This window comes from Hypanus sabinus, chromosome 30 (genome assembly GCF_030144855.1).
Source record: "Hypanus sabinus isolate sHypSab1 chromosome 30, sHypSab1.hap1, whole genome shotgun sequence".
Taxonomy (NCBI): Eukaryota; Metazoa; Chordata; class Chondrichthyes; order Myliobatiformes; family Dasyatidae; genus Hypanus; species Hypanus sabinus.
The window spans coordinates 25,329,579-25,355,240 of record NC_082735.1 but is presented as its reverse complement, the minus strand read 5'-3'; the positions used below and the strand labels follow the sequence as shown (position 1 = coordinate 25,355,240).

Below are 25,662 nucleotides of genomic sequence, written 5' to 3'. Positions count from 1 at the left end.
TGCGTGACTGTTTTGGGAGAACGAACTTTTTAAAGAACATCTTGACATTGTTTTAGTAAAAGAAATCCATTCCATTAAAAGGCGATGTGTGCTTTGAAAAGTCCTGCAAACTTATTTTGGACAGGATGTTTTTACACGTTTAATACGTTGTAACAGATTACCTTATTTTTTCCCAAAAATACACTATCAGAAATATTACAAAATAAAATTATTTACAAAAACCATTCATTGACTCTGAGTACTGATTCACTAAATAAAGTTATTTACAATAAATCATGCATTGACTCTCAGTCCTTATTCAAAATAAAGAGGTTTACAAAAAATCATTCGTTGACTCTCAAGAATAAAACCTATTTACAATAAAATTATTAGTTTTTAAATGAACTGATGGAGCTGACAACTTTAATGCTGAGCCCAGCCTGCGCAGGCCTTCCCCTGTCTCTTTAATAATGTTCTCAGGAAATGATTGGTGAGGGGGGGGGGAAATCTGTATAAGTAGCTTCCGCGTAGCGCTCAGCTCTTAATTGGAGTGAAACGGATATTGAAGAAGGATATTAAACAATATTGGAATAAGGTTTGTAAGGAATGACCGACCGAGTACTGTGTTTTGACGGGTTCACCTCAGCACCGCACTCCCCTCTTTACCCGGCCACAGGGCGGTGGGTGGCACAGTCCACATTGTGACGTCGTGCCGCTGCCGAAAGCGAGGCTGTTGCGGGCAGTCAGGCCGGAGACGCCATTGCTGCCTGAGGAGCCGGAGCGGCCAGCGGCTGAGGCGAGAGGGGCAGAAGCGCCACACCGGCAGGGCGACCTCTCTCCGCTCTCCCCCACCGACCCTCTGCTTGGCTGAAGAAGCCCTTTCGCGAAGCAGTGCATTGGGAGTAGAGCTGTTCTTTTTCGTTGTTCGGTATCGGGCGGGCCCCCGGAGCGGTCGGACCTCCCTCCCCCCCTCTCCTCCCCGAGTTGCGGAGCTCCGGGCGCTCAAGGCGAGTCGGTGTCGGCGGATCATGGCGTGCGGGGCCACACTCAAACGCAGCGTCGAGTTTGACGCGCTGCTCAGCCCTCAGTCGCCCAAGAGGAGGCGGTGCATGCCTTTGACGGGGCCGGGCGCTGGGACGCCTTCGCCCCAGAAGTACCTGAAAACAGAAGCGGCGGCCTTCGGCGGAGAGAGCTCCTCGGCGCACAAACTCACCCCAGGTAAAGGCGGCGGGGGAAGGGAACAGAGCCAGACAATGGTAGTAGTGAAGGGCTGGGGTTGGTAGACGGCTCGGTGATGGAGGGGTGGGGATGGTTATGTAGCTCCTGGGCAATACATCCAGCCTTGCTTTATTTTCAACCCCGCTTCTTGCTGTAGTAACTCCCGCAGCAGGATTTTCAAAACGCCCATTAAAAAAATTAAATTGTAAGTGTAAATATAATCGATGCGGTTGATCGTTTCTTTTTCACTGCCACCCACTCGGAAATGGCTGCCATTTTTTTTGTTTAAGGGGAGTCGTCTTTGATCGCTTCTGCATCCACCTCACAGGTTTTTTTTAACGAGAATAAACTCAGTATTCTAATATGCAACTTGCTACTGATGTGAGGGCTTTGGGGCAGCTGCTGTTTGTATTGCTTGTTCTGGGTGTCGTCATGTTGTGCACAGAAACCGTTGCAGCTTTTTTTAAATTATTGCAACGCACTGGCTTAATATTTGTAAGGCAGGAAGAGCTCGCATGGAATGGTCTTGCAGTGTTTATAATGTGTGCATTGAATTTTAAATTGAACTTTTAGTTTTTTAACCTGGGGAGCAACCTGTCTTTCCGCATAGTTAAGGGCTTTGTTTATTGCGTTAATCTGAAACGTGGATTTCAATCATCGAAAAAATTGTTTTTGTTTTGAGATGAGCTATTTGCTGATTATACAAAGCTAGATGGCAGTATGGACTCCAAAGAGGCTGCAGTAGGGCTTCTGGGGGATACGATTTGTGTCTGAATGGGCAAGACCATGCCAGGCGGCATGGGTGGAAAATTGAGATGACCTACTTGTAGCTTAAAAATTAGAAATGCAGTTAATGCAGAGATACTGAAAGGTATTGGGTGTTCACAGGGACCTGGGTTCATTGAATGGAAATCACTGAAATGGAACATGCAGATTTAGCAAGTAGTGGTGTTTATTTCAAAACTACTGGTGCAGTAGAAATGTCTTGCTTTTGGTTGCAATGTAATCTAATCTCCCTAACTGGAGAGTACTTGCTAAAAGTCCACCAAAGGCTCATTTTGATTACTGGATGTTTGTGTTTTCTGTAAGGGGAATGGTTTAATCAGACTAAGTTCTAAGTTTCTGGATTTTATAAGATGAATTCATTGACCCTTTCAGGTTTTCTACAGAGACAGGGAGAGTGGAAAGTTGTTTCTTCGGGCATGCATGTCCAGACTTGGGGTCAGTCTCAAAATGGTTAGTCGTTTCGGGGAAATTTTTTTTTCACATGGAGTGGTGAACCCCAGGCAATCTGTGTTCAAGGAACCTGCGCATTCAGTTGCTGTGTATTGGAGACTGATTTTTAGGTATTAAATGGAATCTAACTATATGGGGTTAGTGCAGAAATTGGTTCTGATGCAAATATCTATGTTATTGAAAGGCAGAGTAGGTTTAAAAAGTTTATCTACTTTTATTTACTGGTACATTGAGTGAAGCCTGTTTCTTAAAGCAATAGATTGTTTCTGCAGATTCATGTGTTTGGTGAATTTGCACAGCAAGCATGCTTGGATCCAAAATGGATGTTGGCTTAATTGGTGTGCTTTGATTAACAAACACTTTAACCAATGCAGTGCAACTTTTAACTTTAAACTCAGCAGGGTTTCATGATTGCTAATTTCTTTTTTTAAATGCTATAAGAGTTTTGGAAACAGGGTTGAGGTGAATAACTGTAAACTTTGTGGGAATGGCCAAATGCTGTATGCTCACATAATTGGCATTAACTGAGCAGCCAGTTTAATTATCATACTTATGAAAGTAGTTATTACCAGCCTGAGAAGTAGTTGATGTGAGGTGCCTAAAACTAGCATTCCTCCTTGAGCATTCTTGTATTTTTAAAAGACATTGGTTGGTCTACTGCCATGGTTTATAGGTATAGTTCTGGGTGTTCTTTCCTGATTAATGTAATCTGAGTGCTTGTCATAATTTGACATTGGTTTATTATAAATTTTAGCCCTGCAGTTTTGGTGTCCACTTTAGTTTGTTCCTTGTATTTTGTTCTGTAATGTCAGACTTCTGCTTCTGATCTATGTTTGCAATGCTTTGAAGCTGATCTCTCAACTATTACAACTAACAAAAGACAGTGCTTTCTGTTAATCTAGTTCTCAGAATTGACAGTTTAAGTGCTTGATTCTTTTCATTACTAACATAAACTGTTTTGCGGTATGCTGTGTTTCTTGTGTGCCCTGTGACATTTTTCAACTTTGTATTTGATTGTATAATGAATTTGTGCTGGGCTTAAATGTTCCTATATCTTAATTTTCCTGGATGGAATATTCTCTAAGCTATATTTTAGTGTTGTCCAGTAAATCACTTCAAGCCTTTATAGCTTTAAATGCAAATTGTTACTGTTTCTTAAGATCTTTGGCTCAAACTCAATAAGCTATTTTGCCAATTTGTAGGCTTTCAGTGGAAAGAGGAAGGTGGGACTGAATGGTCTTGGTTTTTTTTTGTTTACGGTGACGTTTATTGTGAATAAGTGTGAGGTTATCCACTTTGGGAGTAAGAACAGGAAGGCAGATTATTATCTGAACGGTGTAAAGTTAGGTAAGCTTGTTCATCAGTCACTGAAGGTGAATGAGCAAGTGCAGCAGGCAGTGAAGAAGGCTAATGGAATGTTGGCCTTTATTACAAAGGGAATTGAGTACAAGAGCAAGGAAATCCTCTTGCATTTGTACAGGGCCCTGGTGAGACCACACCTGGAGTATTGTGTACAGTTTTAATCTCCAGGGTTAAGGAAGGACATCCTGGCTGTAGTGGAACTGCAGTGTAGATTCATAAAGTTAATTCCTGGGCTGTCTGGACTGTCTTACGCAGAGAGGTTAGAGAGACTGGGCTTGTACATGCTGGAATTAAGGAGATTGAGAGGGGATCTGATTGCAACATATAAGATTATTAAAAGATTGGACAAGATAGAGGCAGGAAATATGTTCCGGATGCTGGGAGAGTCCAGTACCAGAGGGCATGGATTGAGAATAAGGGGTAGGTCATTTAGGACAGAGTTAAGGAAAAACTACTCCCAGAGAGTTGTGGGGGTCTGGAATGCACTGCCTCGGAAGGCAGTGGAGGCCAATTCTCTGGATGCTTTCAAGAAGGAGCTAGATAGGTATCTTATGGATAGGGGAATCAAGGGATATGGGGACAAGGCAGGAACCGGGTAGATGATCAGCCGTGATCTCAAAATGGCGGTGCAGGCTCAAAGAGCCGAATGGTCTACTTCTGCACCTATTGTCTATAATTATGTACTCATTCCGTTGTACTCATTCAAGATATCTACACTACTTCCTCAGTGGACTAAGGACATTTTGCATGTACTCTTTGATGCACCACAGAAAACATCGTGTCTGGATGCATCATGGCTTGGTATGGTGAATGCAGCTTAAACATGGAAACCAGCCTCCATTTGAGTCTGTCTATACTGGTAAAGATAACATTATAATCAAAGTCCCCACCCACCTGATCATTCTCTTTTCTTCCCCCTCCCAAAAATGGGCAGAAGATACAGAAGCCTGAGCCACTAGGCTTAAGGGCAGCTTCTATCCTGCTGGCAAACTATTGAATGCTTCCTAGAATGAAAAGATGGACCTTTGACCTTACAATCTATTTTGATATAACCTTCCACTGTATTGTATGCCTGCCCTGCTCTTTGGTTGTAATACTAACCCGCACTCTTATTGTCTTCCTTCGTACCTCGATGCACTATGGTAATTGATAAGTATGGATAGTATGCAAGATAATTTTTTTTCAATGTAATTTGGTACATATGACTTGATATTCATAATTTCTGAATCATTCTGAACACTTGAAATGATCGAATAGTGGATTCTGGTTAATTGGGGCAGTCACTTATTTGGTCCAACTTTTAATGGACAAAAACTAATTGAGAGAAAAGCTGGATTTCCCTTTGTTAGTTGGGACACCATGCCATTTAATTTGGACAGGAGATTGTTGCAGAAAGGTTTCTAACTAGTGTCAGTTGTGTTAAGTAAACAGTTTTTTGTATAGTTTTGTGGGTTTGTGTTCAAAAAGCAATGATATGTTGGCAAGATACAGGACAGCTTAGTACTGTCTTTTTCAGTGTGATTTCAAGCATTCAGGCTTGGAGATGCCAAAAGTGAAAATGAAACTATTTTACTACCTCAAGTAAAGAACTACAACGAATAAAGGTATTGACAATAGTCTTGAATTTCATCTTCAGTTTCTACAAAGAAACTGAAGATTTGGAGGATGCAATTGTCAAATTGTATGAAGGCTGGACATTATCTGCTCTAGGTGTCTGCTGATTTTGATCATTTTTAATCAACAGACTGTGGCAGCATTCACTGGAGGAATTCCTCCAATAGCTATTAGGATCTAGTATAGTTTATACTGCAGTAGTATTGGCGGTGTTCTGATTTGTTCTGTATTTCATTTAAATACTTAATTTGCTAGCAACACACAAAATGCTGAAGGAACTCACCAAGCTAGGCAGCATCTATGAAAGAGTAAACAGCTGAGACCCTTTATCAAACATGGGGGAAACATGTACTTCTGGTGTGTTCCAATTATCCAGAATTCACTATATTTGCTAAAGCTGGATGTTCATTGCTTTACAGATGTGAGTAAATGTAGGGTTTTTAATCCATATGATACTTAATCAAGACACTAGTATGCCAACTTTTAAGTTCAAATTCCATCAGTATATTAAACAGTTAATTTATCTAATGAAATTGAACTGTCTTCAAGAAAAATGAAGGCAGTCTGGTCTTGTGTACTGAATTGATGTCTGAAGTTCTGGTAGATTTAAAACTAAAACCATCAACATAATGGCCTTGTAACAAACTAGAAACACTCCAGATTTCACCTTAAATGAATACTTTTTTCCATAAAGATTCCAATGTATTTGAGAAATTGGTTGGAAAATGCAAAGTTGCTTGTGGAAGTCTTTCATGATTGCTATAGTTTATATAAAATATTTGCTTGTACTACCTTATTTTGCATCTGTTGAATTTAAGTATTGTCTTGAAGAGAAACTATGTAATTGGTCCTTTTTTTAAAAAAAAAATAATAATTGGGTAAGTTCCGCCATGCTTCCTTCAAAGTTTGTTACAAGACCATAGGTTACCAGTTGTTTTGGTTATTTCACTCAATTTTGTCTGCCTTTTCATGGAGCGCCTCCTTTTCCCTTATCAGTAATTTATCAACGCTGTTACAAAATGAGATTGTTTATACAGTGGCATGCAAAGGTTTGGGCACCCCAGTCAAAATTTCTGTTATTGTGAATAGTTAAGTGAGTAGAAGATGAACTGATCTCCAAAAGTCATAGTTAAAGATGAAACATTCTTTTCAACATTTTAAGCAAGATTAGCGTGTTATTTTTGTTTTGTACAATTTTAGAGTGGGGGGAAAAAAGGAAAGGAGCACCATTCAAATGTTTGGGCACCCCAAGAAATTTGAGCTTTCAAATAATTTTTACCGAGGTCTCAGGCCTTAATTAGCTTGGTAGGGCTATGGCTTGTTCAGTCATCATTAGGAAAGGCCAGGTCATGCAAATTTCAAAGCTTTATAAATACCCTGACTCCTCCAGCCTTGTCCCAACAATCAGCAGCCATGGGTTCCTTTAAGTAGCTGCCTAGCACTCTGAAAATTAAAATAAATGATGCCCACAAAGCAGGAGAAGGCTATAAAAAGATAGCAAAGTGTTTGCAGGTTTTCAAAGTGTTGAGCTGTTTCCTCAGTTTGTAATGTAAGTAGGAAATGACAGTTAATAGGAACAGTGGAGGTCAAGTTGAAGTCTGGAAGACCAAGAAAACTTCCTGAGAGAACTGCTCGTAGGATTGCTAGAAAGGCAAATCAAAACCCCTTTTGACTGCAAAAGACCTTCAGGAAGATTTAGCAGACTACTGTGCAGTGACAACGTCACAATATGACCTTCAAGGAAGAGTCATCAGAAGAAAATCTTTCCTGCATCCTCACCGCAAAATTCAGCATCAGAAGCTTGCAAAGGAACATCTAAACAAGCCTGATGCATTTCGGAAGCAAGTGCTGTGGACTGATGAAGTTAAAATAGAACTTTTTGGCTGCAATGAGCAAAGGTATGTTTGGAGGGAAAAAGGTGCAGAATTTCATGAAAAGAACACCTCTCCAACTGTTAAGCACGGGGGCGGATTGATCATGCTTTGGGCTTGGGTTGCAGCCAGTGGCACAGGGAACATTTTACTGGTAGAGGGGAAAAATGAATTCAATTAAATACCAGCAAATTCTGGAAGCAAACATCACACCGTCTGTTTTTTTTTAAAAAGCTGAAGATGAAAAGAGGATGGCTTCTACAACAGGTTAATGATCCTAAACACACCTCAAAATCCACAATGGACTACCTTAAGAGGCGCAAGCTGAAGGTTTTGCCATGGCCCTCACAGTCCATCGAAAATCTGTGAATAGACCTCAAAAGAGCAGTGCATGCAAGACAGCCCAAGAATCTCACAGAACTAGAAGCCTTTTGCAAGGAAGAATGGGCGAAAATCCCCCAAACTAGAATTGAAAGACTCTTAGCCAGCTACAGAAAGCATTTACAAGTTGTGATACTTGCAAAAGGGGGTGTTACTAATTTCCTTTGTTATTTTGAACCTGTAAAAGATGGAAATAAAAAAAGTAATCTTGCTTAAATTATTAAAGAAATGTCATCTTTAACTTTATGCATTTTGGAAATCAGGTCATCTTTTATTTAGCTATTCACAGTAACAGAAATTTTGACTGGGGTGCCCAAACTTTTGCATGCAACTGTATATGTCCAATTATCATGAAGTGTTGCAAGGAAAATTTAATGAGGTCTTTAGGTGCCTCCCTCAGAAAAGGTTAAACTGGGAATAAAGTTGTAAGAGACCTAAAATACCACTCCTGCTTTCAGTATTGAGTGTAGTACTGTAACAACTGTAGCTGTAGTGTATACCATTCCGCAAAATGTAGACTTGCCCACATCCTGTAAATGAGAGAGATGCATTCTTTATGCTGAATGCCAAAAATAAGAGCACAGTAGCAGGCCCTTCAGCCCATAATGTCTGTGACAGCCTGTGAAGCTCATCCCGTCTGTTTGTATGTACTACAGTAAATTCCGTTTAATTGGGACACTTTGCAACCAGTACATTTTGGCCCAATCAAGTGGCTGCCCCAATTTGCTGAAGTTTCATGGAAATAAAGTATTTAAAAGACTGAGTAGCGAAGTATTTAAATGAAGTACAGAACAAGTAGTGCTACAGTACTATAAAACTGTAGCTCCTGATAGTTTTCAATGGAGGAATGCATCCAGTGAATGTCTGCACTGATACAGTTGATTGCAATGGACTGCTTTCAAACAATGTCATCTATGATTGCATCCTCCAAACCTTTTTCATTGTAACATTCTAGATGGTCGATATCTTAATTCTTTGCCGTTCCCAACTTGTTGAAGTAGTGAAATTGTTTCATTTTCATTTTCACTCCTGGCCTTTTCTGGCTTTTCCAAGCCTCAATGCTTGAAACCACAATGAGCAAAACAGTTTGGAATTGTCTTGTTGATTGAACACAACCAACATAATTTTAAACTGTTCTCTCTAAGCACCATGTAGTGTCTTAAATGCCACTCAAGGGCACGTGACTGACACTGGTTAAAACCTGTTCAGCAACAGTTGTCTGCCCCAATTAAATGGCATGGTGTCCTTAATTAGCAAAGGGGATCCTGACAATTTTGTTAGTTTTTTGTTCTATAAGAGTTCAATCACATCAGACATGAAAAAATGAGCTAATAAATCCCTGCCTTTGCATGTAGTTGAGTATTGTTCTGATAGCAGCAAGAGTTAAACTTCAGAATTAAACCTGAGGATGATCAAATTTCTATTAATGTTAAATTAGAACATTGGGTTTTTAAACTTTTATTTAAAAAGTGTATGTAAACACTCTACATAAAAATTAATGTAGTGTTTCCCCAGGAGTCCAAAATGTTGATTGGGTTGCCCAAACAAGTTTGAGCTGGTCTGTTTGCTGGTGTTGGGTTTGTGAGGAAACAACAAAAAGTTTAATTACAAGCTGAAGCAGAGGCTGTTGAAAAGTGCAGAGCTGATAGAAAATGTAAGTTCAAAATCAAGAATGGCATGCTTAGTATAGAGTGAAATATTTTTAAATCCTTAATGGCAGGGACTAATGTTTGCTAACTTGTGCAAAGTGTTAAAATTCATGATTGGGATGTTGAAGGATGGACAGGCCTCAACGAACAATATTTAGGAAATCATGTCTTTCAAGAGTGCTTCCACGTAGTTGGTTAGTCTGAAGATTTAACTCCAGCAACAAAGAAATCAGTGGTATATGGATTGGGCTGGTGACATACCTATACATTAACTTGTGTTGTCCTTGATAAATGGATTTTGTGGCTGGACATATGGCAATCAATCTGGTAATGGAGTGCCATTTCAGCAAACTCCTTGTCTTGGATATTAAGTGTTTTTTGTTAGAGCTGTACTGACAAAATATTTATTTATGGAAAGATCATTGATAGGTACTGACAATGATCGGGTACAAGGCTGCCTTAAAGGCCATCTCTGCCATTTCATATTTTCCTGTGATGCTCGATGATTTCCAATACTTAGACCTGAGTAGTTGTGGCAAAACACAGACCACGTCTCTGAACAGGTTATTGGTATGTGTTGCTCCACACAGTGGAATAGGGGAAAAACAACCCCATTAAATTTGTCTCTTTTGGTAATGAGATTATGGAATCTGGAGTACAAGTAATTAGTATTAAAGCTGTAATGTGGGCAAGTGCCATGCCTTTAAATTTATCCAGTGCTCTCAACTGTTTCAGTACAGATGGAATCAAATTGGCTGAAGGTAGTTCTGTTATAGGGATCTCAAGAGAGGATTACCTTGTACATGTGGCTAAATGTGGTTGCTTCTGCATTTTTTTGTATTTCTCCAGTCCTTGAGGATGGGATGTTCTTGGAGTTGCCTGCCATGGGAAGAAATGCCGAGTTTTGATCTGTTAATGTTGGTATGGGCTTGTTTCACTTGTCATACCTGGTGTTACCCTGGCATACCCTCTTTTGCACTCATTGAACTGGGTTTGGCCTTCTCCCCCACTGACACCCCATGAGAAAATAATTACTCAGCTTGATTATTTTCTCATAAATTGGCATATACTGGATGATACAGTTTGGGATTGTCACACTTCTGAAGGCCTGTGCGATCTTGAGGATGTGTGGTTTTTTGCTGCCCATCTGTTTCAGGTTTTAAAGCAATGCTGCAGATGCTGGACAACTTGACATGAAAATGTACTGGAGATGTTTAGCACAATCATTTCCCATTTCTGGCAGTGCCTTTGACTTAAATATTATTTCTCTGCAGAAGTGCTATTGGCCCCACATGCTTCAGTATTTTGTTGTCATTGGTATTTAATTGCCCATTCTGTTTTTATTTCTATTGGGTCCTCTTAGCATCTTTAAAGATGGCATTTGAAGGACTATAATAGTCATCTACCAATACTGTTATGGGCAGATACATTTTGCAAAAGTTAGAGAACGTGGTCAAATAAGTTTTCCTCATTGGCTCACCACCAATGACTTAGTGGTAGCTATGTCTGTGAAGGTTATTAGGAAGAAGTTTTCTTACCGCGACTTAATGCTGTGAGACGTCATAGTCTCTAGAGTTTATGTTGAAGATTCTCAGAGCTACTCGTTTTTTATCCACTACTGCCTCTTCTGTTGAGTACAAATGTTAGGAGTTGCTTCACTATTCTTTGAATTGGTTCTTCTTGTTTAGATAGCAATCTTCAGATGTTTGATGGAACTTTTTCTGTAAGGTGGACAGGTTATTCAGACTTGGTACCAAGGACAATGCCGGTGATCCACTTGGTTTTATTTAGCTTTAACTTATTTGCTAGTTCAACTACTTATGGGCAATTTGGTGCTTGTGTGCAGCACTCCTTTGGTCGACATCTTCTGGATAGATCATCATATATTTCATTTACGTCTTGTTTTTCATGAATGTGATTCTGGAGTTGATGGAACGGGTTATTTGCAGTTTGGAGATGGTTAAGGTGTTTCAGTGCTCTGTAGTCTCCAGGAGGATTCAGGGATGCAGAGGCAGCATGCAGGAATCTCGTGGTGAGCAGGCTGTGAGCCGATGTTTGACTCCATTTCACTGAATAAAGCTTCCATTGCTCGCTGAGTCAAGTGACAAGGGAGATTGAAACACTGGCTGCTTGCCTTTTTATTGCTGGGGTTGCGCTGCTATTGGGGGGGGGGGGGCTACTGAGATTGGAGGAGAATGCCCAGGTTTTTTTGCGTTTTTGAATGTGGACTTGGAATATAGACTTGTAAGTGTATTGTGTTTTTTTTTCCTGCCCTAACTTTCTCATTTTTGTGAGCTGAGAGGGAGATTTGGGGGTTGATGATTGGGCTGCCATTCTTTCTTGGTTTCATAGCTATCTGGGGAAGAATTTCAGTTGTATAATTTGATAATGAACCTTTGAACTAAACCCTATTATTAAGGCTAGATATGGGAAGGACATTGATGCATTTCCATGACAATCCAGTGTTCTGTGACTACATGAAAGGCTTATTTTATATAAAAATCTCAACTGCTGTGAGTTAATTTGAGCCCTCATTTCACAATTCAAACCAAATGTCTAAGACACTTGTTTAGGGTTTGTCATTGTTATGTTTTAATATACTAAAAGGACATGTGCTTGTTTACCTTTTGAAATGTGCTGTCTACATTCTATATAGATGTAGCATTTATTAGATTTAATAAAAAAATGACCTTGTTTCATGTTGTTAATTTTCCTTATTTTCTCTTTTCTATTAAAATTACAGAACAAATATTTCAGAACATCAAACAAGAATATAGCCGTTTCCAATGGAGGCGACAGTTGGAAGGAAGTTTTAATCAAAGTGAGACGAGCTGTTCTGAGGGATCATCTAACAGTTTATTACTAAATGCCCCGACTTCACCGGGTTAGTGAGATTTCCAAAATATTTTAATCTTCAGTATTTTTTAGTCCAGTCTTGTCAAAGAATCACTTGATCTGCCTCCCACTAAGCCTCTGGTTTATATCAAAATAGAACAGTGCAGAATTATATGGGCTGATTGTACCTGCTGTACAATCAATCTAACTTTTTACTCCTACATAGCCCATAATCTTCCATTTTACTTGTATCCATAAGTGTTTCTTAAATGTCCCCTATTGTATTAGCCTCTACCATCGCCCTCGGTGTGTTCCAAGCACATACCATGCTCTGATGGGTGGGGGGGGCAGGGAGAAGAGAAATTAACCTGACTGACATCTGGCCTTCACTTCCCTCTACTCTTAAAATGGAGACTTCCAGTATTGGCCATTGTCACCGTAGGAAAAAGTTGCTGGCTGTCTGCTCATTGCCTCCCAATCTTGTATACCTTTATCAAGTCACCTCCTTAGATAGCATCTGTGTAGCAAATCCAGACGCCTTGTTGGTAAATCTCCTCTGCACCCCTTAAAGCTTCCAAAACTGAACATACTTGTCAAGTGTGCTTTGACCAGAATTGTATAGAGCTGCAGCACAACCTCATGGCTTTTTAACTCGATCTCCTAACTAAAGCGCACTGTAAATTTGGCAGCTTTCAGGGATCTATGGCCTTGGGCCCTGATAACCCTCAGTTCCTCCACACTGTTAAGAATCCTACAATTAACCTTGTACGTCACCCTCCAGTTCCATTCTTCCAAACTTGCACTTCCTTACACTTTATTGCACCTGATCTGCCATTTCTCTGCTTGAGTCTGTATCCCATTGTAACCTGTGACATCCTTCCATACTATTCGGAACGTGTTATCTATAAACTTAACACACTTTGTCACTCCCTGAAAGTCATTTATACAAATCACAAAGAGCAAAGGGGTCCCAGCACAGATCCCTGCAGAACACCACCTGCAGGCAGAGTATACCCCATTATTCTACTACCACTGTCTTCTGTGGGCCAGCCAATTCTGATTCTATACAGCTAGTTTCCATGGATACCATGCTTCAGTTTGTGAATGAGGCTACCTATCTTGTGTTTTGACAAGATTCCCCATGGAAATAAGTAAGCAATTCCTGGTGTTTCAAATTAATGAGTGCATTTTCAGTAAATGATAGACTTAAAGCTGTTAACCTATTGGGTGGATGTACCAAATGGAGTTGTATGATGGGTTTTGTGTTTCATGGTCATTAAATGACTTCTGGCTCCATATATATTTGTCTGACTGTTGTTTCTTTCATAGGTACATTATCAAAGAAGGATCAGCCTTTATTCACATTACGGCAGGTTGGGATAATCTGTGAGCGTCTCCTTAAAGATCATGAAAGCAAGATCCGGGAAGAATATGAACAAGTTCTAAATACAAAACTTGCAGGCAAGAGCATCACAAAAATAATTAATTATCTGGAAACTTCTTGTATCCAAAAGATAAGGGGAAATGTAACCATGAAAATAGACTTGAGTTGCAGTGACCATGTTTATTAGTAACCTATATTTACAATCCAAGTTGTCTGTCAGTGGGGTGGGGTGGGGGAGGAAGACGAGAGAAATCATGTAAAACATACTACAATATTTTTGACTGACCTTCCTAATTCCTATTATCAATCATTAGATTATACACTGTAACCTATAATTCTAGAAATCTTTTACAATTCAATATTATAGAAAACTATTTTATTTCCTCCCTCTTTCCTGCCAATTGTGTTTGCTGTTCTTCACATTCACCTTAATTTTTTTTAAGCCAAGTATTTTGACTGGGTATTTGAATGTTTATGGTTAAGAATTATTTATACTACCAAGGTAGTATCAAGGTAGTATGTAGAAATCAAAGTACATAAGCCTTTTAAGAAATTATTCTTTATTAATCTTGATTTAATTTTAATAAGAGGATCTCTTGTTAGATCTGTTGAATGACTTATTCACTTAATTCCAGTCCCTTGTCATTTTAGTTCTTCAAATTTAATCTCAAGTCAATTGAGAGAAGTAAAGATATCCTTTCAGTTAAACAATTCAATTTCTACACCTCTTGGTGTTAATGTACTTTTGTTTCTAGGCTTCAGAGAAAATAGCTAGTATTCTCTAATCCAGGCAGAGCCAAGTGAATCACTTGAGCATCCTCTCCAAACCTTCCACATCTTTCCTGTAATGGGGATCAGAACTGCACACAAATCTCCAAATGAGAACAATTCAAAATTTTATGCAGATGCAACATGACTTCCCTGCTTTTCTACTCAATGCCACAACCAGTCAAAGGCAAGCATGTCTTGTGCATTCTTTACTATCCTGTTTACTTGTATGACTACAGTTAGGGAGCAATGAATTTGCATCCCTAGATCCTCTGCCACTAGTACTCAAGGGTCCTTCTGCCACTTGCAGTATAAATTCCTCATGCTTTTGATCTCCCAAAGTGCAGCAATTGGTCCATATTAAACTCAGTTTGCTTCTAAGCTCCAGTTTCTATTGGTCTGTATCCTTTAGGATCTTTGGAAACATAGAAGACCTACAGCACAATACAGGCCTTTTGGCCCACAAAGCTGTGAACATCCTTTGAACCGTCTCCAGTTTCAACACATCCCTTCTAAGATGAGGGGCCCAAACCTGCTCACAGTACTCCAAGTGAGGCCTCACCATGCTTTATAAAGTTTTAATATTACATCCTTGTATTATTGTCGTGAAGTGAATGCTAACTTTGCATTTGCCTTTCTCACCTCAGACTCAACCTGGAAATTAACCTTTAGAGGATACTGCACAATGACTCCCTAATCTCTGCGCCTCAGTTTCTTGTATTTTTCTCTCCATTTAGAAAATAGTGAAACCTCATTTTTTTGCCCGTTCTCCTAATCCAAGTCCTTCTGTAGCCTGTCTACTTCCTCAAAATGATGTGCCCTTCCTCTTATCAATTTCATCATCTAAATTATAGACCTACAACCTAAAAAGAATCTGTCCCAATACAGACCGCTGTGGAAAACCGCTAGTCACCAGCAGCCAATCAGAAAAGGCTCCCTTTATTCCCACTCTTTGCCTGTTACCTATAAACCACTGCTTTATCTTTGCTAGAATCTTTCCTTTAGTACCATGGGTTGTTATCTTGTTAAGTAGCTTTGTGTGGCACCTTGTCAAAGACCTTAAGATCCAAGTATACAATGTCACCCCATTGTATCTATCTTGCTTGATACTACAAATAATTCCAACAGATTTGTCAGGCAAGATTTTCCTTTGAAGAAACCATGCTGACCACAGCTTATTTTATCACGTGCCTCCAAGTACCCCAAGACCACATCCTTAATAATTGACTTCAACATCTTCTGAACCACAGAGGTCAAACTAATTGGCCCATAGTTTCCTTTCTTCCTCTCTACCTTCTTGAAAAATGGAGTGATGTTTGCAATTTTCCAGTCTTCCCAAACCATTTTAGAATCTAGTGATTCTTGAAAGATCATTACTAATGCCATGTCTTTCAGAACTCCGGGTGCTTTCCATCTGGTCCAGGTGCTTGTCTACCTTGAGACCTTGCAGTTTCCCAAGAACCTTCTCTTTATATGGTAATTACACACACTACATGCCCCTGACTCCTGAAACTTCCGCTGTGCTGCTGGTGTCTTCCACAGTGAAGACTGAAGCAAAATATCAGTTTGTCTGCTATTTCATTATCCCCCACTTCTACCTCTCCAGTATCCTTTTTCCAGTGGTCTGATATCCACTCTCTCCTTTCTTTTACACTTTGTATCTGAAGAAACTTCTGGTATCCTGTGTTATTGGCTACTTACTTTTGAATTCCATCTTTACCTTAATAACTTTAGGTTGCTTTCTGTTGGTTTGTAAAGGCTTGTTAATGCTCTAACTTCTCGCTAATCTTTGCTCTATTACATTCCCTCTCTTTAGCTTTTATGTTGGCTTTGACTTGGTTGTGTCATCTTTCCTTTAGAATACTTTCTCTTTGCTATGTGTATATCCTGTGCCTTCCAAATTGCTTCCAGAAATTCCAGCCATTGCTGCTCTGCTGTCGTCCCTACCAGTGTTCATTTCCAATCAATTTTGGACAACTCCTCTCTCATACCTCTAATTCCCTTTACTGCACTGTAAAACTGATGCATCTGACTTTAGCTCCCAAGTTTCAGTGTGCATTTGATCATATTATCACTTGCCCCAAAGGTTCTTTTACCTTAAGCTTAAGCTCTCTAATCAATTCTGGTTCATTGCAAAACATTCAATCCAGAATAGCTAATCTCCTAGTGGGCTCAACCATGAGTTGCTCTGAAAAACCATTCTAGAAATTCTCCCTCCTGAAATCCAGCACTAGCCAATCTACCTACATATTGAAATCCCTTCAGACTGTTGTAACATTGCCCTTATGCCATTTTCTATCTCCTGTTGTAGTTTGTAGACCACATTTTCGCTAGTGTTTGGGGGTCTGTATCCAACTCCCAATCAGGGTCTTTTTACCCTTGCAGTTCCTTGGCTCTACTCTCAATGATTCAACACCTTCTGATCCTCTGTCACCACCTTGTAATGTTTTGATTTCATTTTTTTAAACCAACAGAGCAACACTACCCCCTCTGCCTTCCTGCTTATCCTTTCAGTACAGTGTGTTTCCTTGGGTATTCAGCTCCCAGCTATAATCTTTCAGGCATGATTTCATGATGCCTACAACATGCCTGTCAATCTGCAACTGTGCTGCAAGTTCATCTACCTTATTCCATGCACTGTGCTCATTCAGATACAACACCTTCAGTCCTGTATTCACCCTTTTTAATTTTGTCTGTTTTATATTGCAGCTCAACTCTAGATTAAACTCCACTATGAAGCATTAACAAGCCTTCCTGCTAGGATATTAGTTGCCCTACAGTTCGTGCAACCAATTCCTTCTGTATGGGTTCCATTTTCCCTGGAGGAGAGCCCAGTGATTCAAAAATCTTATGCCCTCCCTCCCACAGCAACTCTTTCGCCTCGTATTAAACTGGTGCCCCTAGCATGTGGCACAAATAGGAACCCTGGAGATCCAGCCCTTTAACTTGCACCTTACTCCCTGAACACTATGCAGAACCTTGTCACTTGTCCTGCCCATGTCATTGTTACCTACATGGATCATGACTTCTGGGTGTTCATCCTCCCACTTAAAAAAAAATATATATGTATAAATAATTGAGGAATCGATCCAAGATTTTCTGGATCCTTGGCACCCAGGAGGTGACATACCATCTGGGAATCTCATTCTCGCCCACAGAGCATCCTGTCCATTCCCCTAACTAATGAATCCCCAATCACCATTGTGTACCTCTTCTTTCCCGCCTTTTCCTTCTGGGTCACAGAGGCAGACTCAGTGCCAGGGACCTGACCACTGACTTTCATCTGAGGTCATCTCCCCCCACCCACCCCCAAAAGTATCCTAAGTGATATACCTGTTGCGGGTACTCCTTAACCCTTTCCCCTTCTTGACTGTCACTCAGTTTCCTATGTCCTGCACCTTGGATGCCACTACCCCTCTATATGTCCTATCTGTCACCCCTTCAGCCTCTCAAATGATGTGGAGTTCATCCAGTTCCAGCTCCCAACTTAATGTGGTTGTTGTCATCAGGGACATTGGAGGTCTCCCTGCCATGCATACATCCTGCAAGAAGAGCACTTCACTATTGTGCCTGTCATCCCTACTGTCCTAGCTGAGCAGATATAAAGAAGAGGAGGAAAAAACATGAGCTTTCCTTTGCTTTCTGGATGAAGCCTCTCTTTGCTAAAACCTAAAATTACCACTCTGAATCTGTCCACTCCACTTTTCCTTGCCTGCTGCCTTAAATTTGCTCTTGCTAATCAATCCCAAATGCCAGTTAGTCGCTGGTCTAAGGTCTACTATGCTACCATGATCCACTCCTACTTTTATCCTTGAACAGTGGACCTGATTGAAGGCCCCTCTCCAAACCTGATGTTCAGATGGCCACTGGTCAAAGCTCTATCCACCTTCATGTTCTTTGAGAGCCCCATTCCCACCACCCCCTTCAAATGAACATTCCCTGGAATATCAGTATTCCCCTTTGTGATTTGCTATCCTCCATGTCCTACTCTTTGGTAACTTGTAAGCTACTTATTTAACACCCTAGGCATATGTGGTCCTACCATGTACTAGTTAACCTCTTGTTTTTAAAATATCTATGAAATGCACTGAATTATTTAATCCTACTCACTTTGTGCATTTCATTGCCCCTTTTAGCTCCTATTTCATTATATTTCAAATGGCATTTGTGTTTGTCTCTGTTACTTTGATCAAATTTGCAATATCCTAAGATTCAAGATTTGTGAACCTTGTCTTTGTTACAGGAACACATTCATCCTGAATTCTGACTTGCCCAATTCTATTCTCAGTTGTGGACTTGCCCAATAACAGCTACTCCAATATCCATTCTCCTGCTCCTATTTAATACTGTTGTAATGAGTCTTCACAATTTGATATTTTCCCTTAAGGTCCAGTGTTCTGACTATCAAAAATAGAACTGCTGTGGTCACTTCTCAAAATGTTTTCTCAAATGGCAACTATTTCTTTCCATTTCATGATGGTCATTCTTTATCCATTATGATTTTGGAGGACGTGAAGTGATTGAATATTGATATTGTGTAAAAGTAAAGTGGCATAATTAATGTTAAAATCTTGTGTTTTTTTTAAGTGAAAGATTTAAATTGCTTTTGTAGTGAAAAACTTGTAAAGCAATGTTCTTGTGACAAAAGAATCCAAGCAGTTTTAAAACAAATATATTTTTTAAAGATGTCAGCATTGAGTTGATTATTTTTTTTCTTTTGTTTTAGAACAATATGATGCTTTTGTGAAATTCACACATGACCAGATTATGAGACGATATGGAGAACGACCTGCCAGCTGTAAGTGGAGACTTTGAGACTTTGGAATTCTGTTTAATTGATTTTTGTTTTTGAATGAAATGGAAGTAGAGTAATTCCATTTAATCATACTCCTAGGCACAGTTAGTCACATTATTTGACTCACTTTTTTGCTGTTCAGTATTTCCCAAATAAAGTTTCAAGACAATGTTAAACCTTTTGTTTTAAGCAGCAGTATTCTAGCTAGCTCTAAACAATTTTGTACTACAGATGTGCTATTTTATGCAGTTTTACAAAATTAATTTGGACTTTATTGAGATATTAGGTTAGATACAACTTTATTGTCATTGTGCCGAGTACAGATACAAAGCCAATGAAATGCAGTTAACATCTAACCAGAAATGCAAAGAATAGTGTTATTTACAAAATATGGAGATCCTGCATTAGGAGGCAATGAACTTTCAACTCAGGTTAAACATCACCTAAAGTAAGGTTTCTGTTAATAGTCTTATCTTTGGGATGTGGGTATTTGAGAATGTTATACTTTATTGAATTGCTTCTTGGGTACTCTTTCCCTTGTGATCAACATGCTATCCAATGGTTACATGCTGATAATAAAGAACTGAACTAGGCTATTTGGCCCTTTGACCCTTCTGTACAGGCAGTCCCCGAGTTACGAAAGTCCGACTTACGAACAACTCGTATTTATGAACTGAGGAAGGAGAATGTCGCCCACCATTTAAAGTCGTTGCCATTGACTGTGTGTGTGTGTGTGTGTGTGTGTAAAACTTTGTATTTGGCTTAAATTTTTCTTGGTGAGATTCACCCTGACCCCCCTTCCCTTTTTCCAGTCAGCACCGCCTCCACTTGTCCCATTTAACCTGTCTCAGGACTTAAAGACCCAGGGGAGCTCACTGCTGCAGTGTTTCTGTTCCGTTGATGGAAAATGAGCAGATTGAAAATAAAGTGGAAATAATAAAGCGATTGGAAAGAGGTGAAACGCCATCGGTCATTGGAAAAGCATTAGGCTACGTCGGTCAATGATCGGAACAGTTTTAAAGGATAAAGTGAGAATAATAGAGCATGTGAAAGGCCCTGTCCCAATGAAAGCTACAATTGTTACTAAGCAATATGGTGGTTTAATTATTAAAGTGCATGTGTATCTTACGTGTTTTATATGCATAGAAAGGTAAAATATATACTATATATAGATCCACAATCCCTTATCCGAAATCCTTGGGGCCAGTTGCATTTCAGAATTTTTCACATTTCAGAAATCCGCCTTATTGGATCTGGGACCAACACTCCAGCAGATACCAAAAAACACGTATGCTCAAGTCCCTTAGTTAACCTGTCTCAGTGTGGGTGGACTTTAGGACCCAGTGGAGCTCCAGACCTACGTACATCCTCCCGTATACTTTAAATCATCTCTACATTACTTAATACCTAATACAATGTAAATGCTATGTAAGTAGTTGTTATACTGTATTGTTTAGGGAATAATGACAAGAAGAATTTATTTCCACAAAAACATTCAATAACCATATATAAAACATAGAAGTATACAGCTTCAAACGAACTGAATCTAAAACATGGTAAATGACTTATTGAAATAAATGTAGAATGTCACTGTCACTATAAAACTTCAGTAACTTGTCTTTCTGTTTCTTTGAATCATATACAGTGGTAGTTCTGACACCATGTTCTTCAGTAAGTCACCCACACAGACGCACCACAATCAAGCTTCTGCAATAACTCCACTTTCTGCATTATTCATAATGATAGTTGCTTCCTTCTCTTTTTCTCATTGTTACCCATAGGGGTATCTGCAGTTCTTTTTGACATTTTCCACAGTGAAATTAAACACAAAGTCAACAGTGAACACAAAATATCAGCTAACATGTGTAACCAGTACGAGTGCTGAGCTACAACTGACATCTGGCGGCCTCTGCTGGTGCTGCCACGTCACACCTGAGTGACGTCAACTGTTGGCGATTTTAAGAAAAACTTTGGTCTTCGGAGCTTTTTGGATTTCAGAATTTCAGATAAGGGATTGTGGACCTGTACTAAGACAAACCTTTGACTAACTGGCGCTAAATAATACCAGATGTACCTGTTCTGACTTGCATACAAATTCGACTTAAAGATGGACTCAGGAACAGAACTCGTTCGTAGCCCAGGGACTGCCTGTACTTTGATCAGGGTTGGTTGATTTCCATCTCCATTCCATTTTCCTGTAGTATCCCCATGACCCTTGATCATCCTTGGCAAACAAAATTCCAAAGATTCATCACCCTCTGAACTTTTTCTGTCATGAATGGCTAACTTATTCTGTCTGTTACCATTGCTGATTTTTTTCCCCATGAGATAGTGTGTTCCTTGGTAATTGAGTTAATCACCTGCACATAGTCACCACATTTGTTGGGAGTTGCTGAGAACATTCTATCAATGCATATATTTATTAGAGATGGGTGTTCAAGCTGGATGGTGAATTGATAGTCAATGAACTTTTCCTGGATGACAAAAGTTAGTTTCTTACTGCTTTACTAAAAGTGGAGGAAATTGCTTTATGCTTATTAGCATATACTTCATAAGCCACTTGGCTTCTGATGTTTTCCCAATGTGCTATGGCATTCAAATAGTTACTGGAGTTGAGTTTCTGCATGATCACCTAAATGTTGACGCTAAGGATGGTTAACTGGTTTATTTTAGATCATCAATTGGCACATGTTATTGAATGAAGTACAACGTTGCAATTGTTAGCAAACCATTGCAATTGAATTTTTATCTATAGAATTAGTAACTGTACTAGTTCAGCCTTGGATGCAACTGTTCTCCATTTACTGGAGAAGTGATTAAGTATATTGAACTTTGATCATAGAAACATTTCTAAATATAGGAATTGTTTTCCTCTGTAATACTATTTTTTTTCCTCTTGCAGATGTGTCCTGAAGCATTTTGTGCTTGAATGGGTGTTGGCTTTCACCTCAAGTCAGCTGCTGTACTTATGAGAACTAATTTTGGTGCCATGTTTTACCCACATTCAACTTGAGGGATTTTAACTCTACATCGCTGGCCCACCCTACCTCTTGTAAAAATGAAACAAAAAAAACAAAAATCTGACTTTACTGGTCAATGTGCTGTCAGTACAGAGATTTGTCTACTTTCCACTCCTAACTCTGCTACTGTGAGAATAACCTGCCATTTATTTCCAGTTCAAGAAGCTGGATACCAAGCAACAGTTGTTAAATCTGCCTTTTTAAGAAGTGGCACTGAAAATGAGAATGTTACTTTCAAACCTTTTTGAAAGGATTAAAGTTCTGTCATAAGTGATTTAGTCCGAATTTTGAATGTCATTAAAGTAGAAATTTGTTTCTGATTTGAAAAAATAGTGCACTACAATATTACTGCAGATATCGCCCTTGTAGAATAGACTTTATTTTTTTATTAAGTGGTGTATTGTGTTGTCAGCTGCGAACATTTATAATGTCATTACCTGGTGGCAAGTGATATGTGTGTATCCAGTCCATTTGGGTTCAGAGTTTGAGATGGGATACTGCAGTGGGACTTGAATTTTAGACGGATGTAGGCTGGGTCTGAAATATTGTCCTTTCGTGATTAATTGGTTATCGTACAATTGTACGCATGGTTATTGCCAAACGGATTGGTTTCAAATTGGGTATGGGTTGGTATTGATTTGATGGATCCAACTTCAGCTTGTGTAAATGAAGAAGAAAAATTGTAATTTGGTTGTAAAGCTATTTTTCTTTGTATTTTGGTTAAAATTGTCTAAATGGCCTTAAATACTCTCATGCTTGTCCTTTAAAGCCAATTTCGTAGACATGATCTGCACCAGCGGTTTTAAATTTGCTTTGAAACTTGTGCCAACATTTAAGCGTTGGATAGGTCGGTAGCATATGAGCTGCTTTTTTTTTAAAGTTTAAGACACTTGATTCCTGCTGTTGGCAATTGTTTGGGCTTTAGCTTGGCTTGTGCTATTTTTTCTGTGTGCTGTATTTCAAATACATTTGTATTTGAGATCACAATGTGTTGGAGAACGAGGTTAAAATTCAGCAACTGGCCTGCTTGGTGTGGTTATGGAGACCTTATTGAATGCTTAATCTGGGAGATGCAAATCCAGCAACCTGGTCATTCGTATCCAAACCACAGAACTAAAGGATTGTCGGTATCCTATTAACAGATTGCAAGGATGAATAGTGGCGTTGCAATTACAGTTGTCTCCACAATATTTTGAAATAACGAGGTTAGTTCAGTTGGAATGAATTCCACTTTTTTAAAGGCATACCTAACCAAAAATTGCAACTTTTACCTTGTGTACATTTTTTGCCCTGTATAGTACTAACAGGCTTAGTTTAAAATAATTTGACATCAAACATCTCCTTTAACCTATTTTGATGTAAACATTTAGTATAAATTGGGGGATGTGAAAATGTTTCAAAATTGGTTTGCAACTTGTAATGGTGTTGAATGTGCTTGTTTGCCTGAGTTTTTATGGTTTAGCTGACTTCTGTTAATAAATCTAGAGTGGCCTTATGAAAACAGCCAGATGGTAAATCTGTTTGTGGCCTCAGTTGTCAGGACATAAATCCATTATCAATTGTAGTGTTTTTGAGGGGAAAGAATAGTTGGTTACTTTGTAGAATGAGGGTTCTCATGAGCAGTTACATACCTCCTTTGCATGACTACCCACATTCACATTTGCAGTGTTCATTATACAAGGAAGCACACTGTTAGGTTTGGAGCTTGCACTTTCCTGAAACCTTGCCATGTAGCTGCATATATGATAGGAAGTTTAAGGTAACTTTATGTTCCTTCTGTTTATCCTTTGGTATTTTTAATGGAAATTGTTCTACATGATTTGACTACTTTTGACAATTGAAATTGAATAGATAAGGTTAAAAATTAAAAACTTAGTGTTTTACTATTGTAAATGCTTAGTTACATCTGACTGCTAAGACCACTATTATAGTTTTCAGTTGGGTAACTTGATAAATCTGGAAGCAGTAACAGTACTTTGACTTTAGTGATATTGGTTGGTGAGTACATTGACCACACTCTGGGGCTGCTTTAATGTGGTCAGCACAAGGAGGGACATTGATAAGGTTGGTTAGTGTATCCACATTTGTTAATAAATACCTGTCCTGCCTGTATCCTCTGGTATCTAATTCAATTTCCCTTCTGTTGGTTGGTATCCAGGACATCATAAGGGATTAATGCTAGTCACTTTTCATCTGAACAATTATTTTATTTCAAGGCTGTGGTTGGGTTCTCTTAATCCATTCCCATTGATCTTGAGCCCTTTTTTTGGATTTTTTTTTAAAAAAATCACTGCAGGAGTTTTCTTAAATAATGGCTTGGAACACTGGATTCCATTTAATTATTTTACTCTATTTTATAAACTTTCATGGAAGGTTTGAAGCCCTGCGAGCTACATGGGTCAACAAGAGCCAAGATCAGTTAGTTTGTGGCGAGGCACACATCTCCCCTCATCTTTGTTCCTTTAAGCTAGTTTGCCATGGAAGTTAATGAGAATGTTAGAGGTATACTAAGATTTGTTACAAAAGTTACTGATATAATGAGCTTTTTCTTGCCAAAAATGATTTCTGATCCTATTGGAGATAACAAAGAGAAATTAACATTGGTTTGGCTAATAGTAAAGCAAGTATCTATTTAAAACCTATTCCTGTGCTTTTGTACTTTGTCCCTTCTGATTCTTCTATATTTCTGCCTTTTGCTTTCCCCTAGGGTATTCCACAATGTGGTCACAAGATTTTTAAAAATGGTGATATAAAGGGCTGATTCCTGTTGCAATAGGATGTCTAGCAAATAAACTTCCTGGATATAAATGACAGAATAAAGGTCAAGATTGAGATTGTATGTAGTTTCTTTTTTATTTTTGGAGGTTTAAAAATTGTCAGTGCTTAGAACTAGTTTTTCCTTGAGTGTATGTTTGGAATACAAATTGGAAACAGAATTCTAGGTTTTTAATGTAGCAGATGGGGCACAAACTTGTTCTAATCACTCAAACACTTTCATGGAATGTCATATGATTTTAGAATGTGTGCTTACCTAACATAGAGAACAGACAGTGGCAGGGCTGTTGCCTCTTTATAAAGCAAATAATAGCCTTTCTGTTGAGGTAATATTTGCTACTTGTGTTCCATGTAATAGATGTATTGTTTGTGGAGACCATGCCTTTGTCTGGAAAGTTACTTTTTCATTCAATGCCATTTGTTTCATTGAAACTCATTAAACAAATACAATACCAACTGTGATTCTCAATTTTGTGTATTTGAAAGGGTTTGAAAACTTTCTGTGTTAAGCATTGCTTTCAGGTTTATCTAGTGACTAGTTTAAAAAAATCCCTCAATTAAATGGAAATTGAAAGAACAGCTTGGTGGAATTGAAATTTTTTTTAGCTTATTGAAATTAATGACACATATATTCAGCATTTGATGGCCATTTAGGGTGGATTTAATTTGTTTCTCTTGTGATCAAGAGCAATGGTGGCCATATTTATCTTTGCAAATATATTTGAATTCTATTTGGTAAACCGTATGCCTATATTTTAGCATTATCTATAGCCAT

The 25,662-nt window shown here is 38.9% G+C and overlaps 1 protein-coding gene across 1 annotated transcript; it reads left to right on the top strand.

Moving 5' to 3' along the window:
- The first annotated feature begins 697 nt into the window (after window positions 1-697).
- Window positions 698-25,343, top strand: akirin1 (akirin 1). The gene is made up of 5 exons (XM_059954435.1): window positions 698-1,197; window positions 12,054-12,194; window positions 13,475-13,606; window positions 19,024-19,095; window positions 21,995-25,343. The coding sequence occupies exons 1-5, from the start codon at window positions 1,008-1,010 to the stop codon at window positions 22,003-22,005; spliced, it is 546 nt and encodes a 181-aa protein (XP_059810418.1). The 5' UTR covers window positions 698-1,007; the 3' UTR covers window positions 22,006-25,343.
- The last annotated feature ends 319 nt before the right edge of the window (window positions 25,344-25,662 follow it).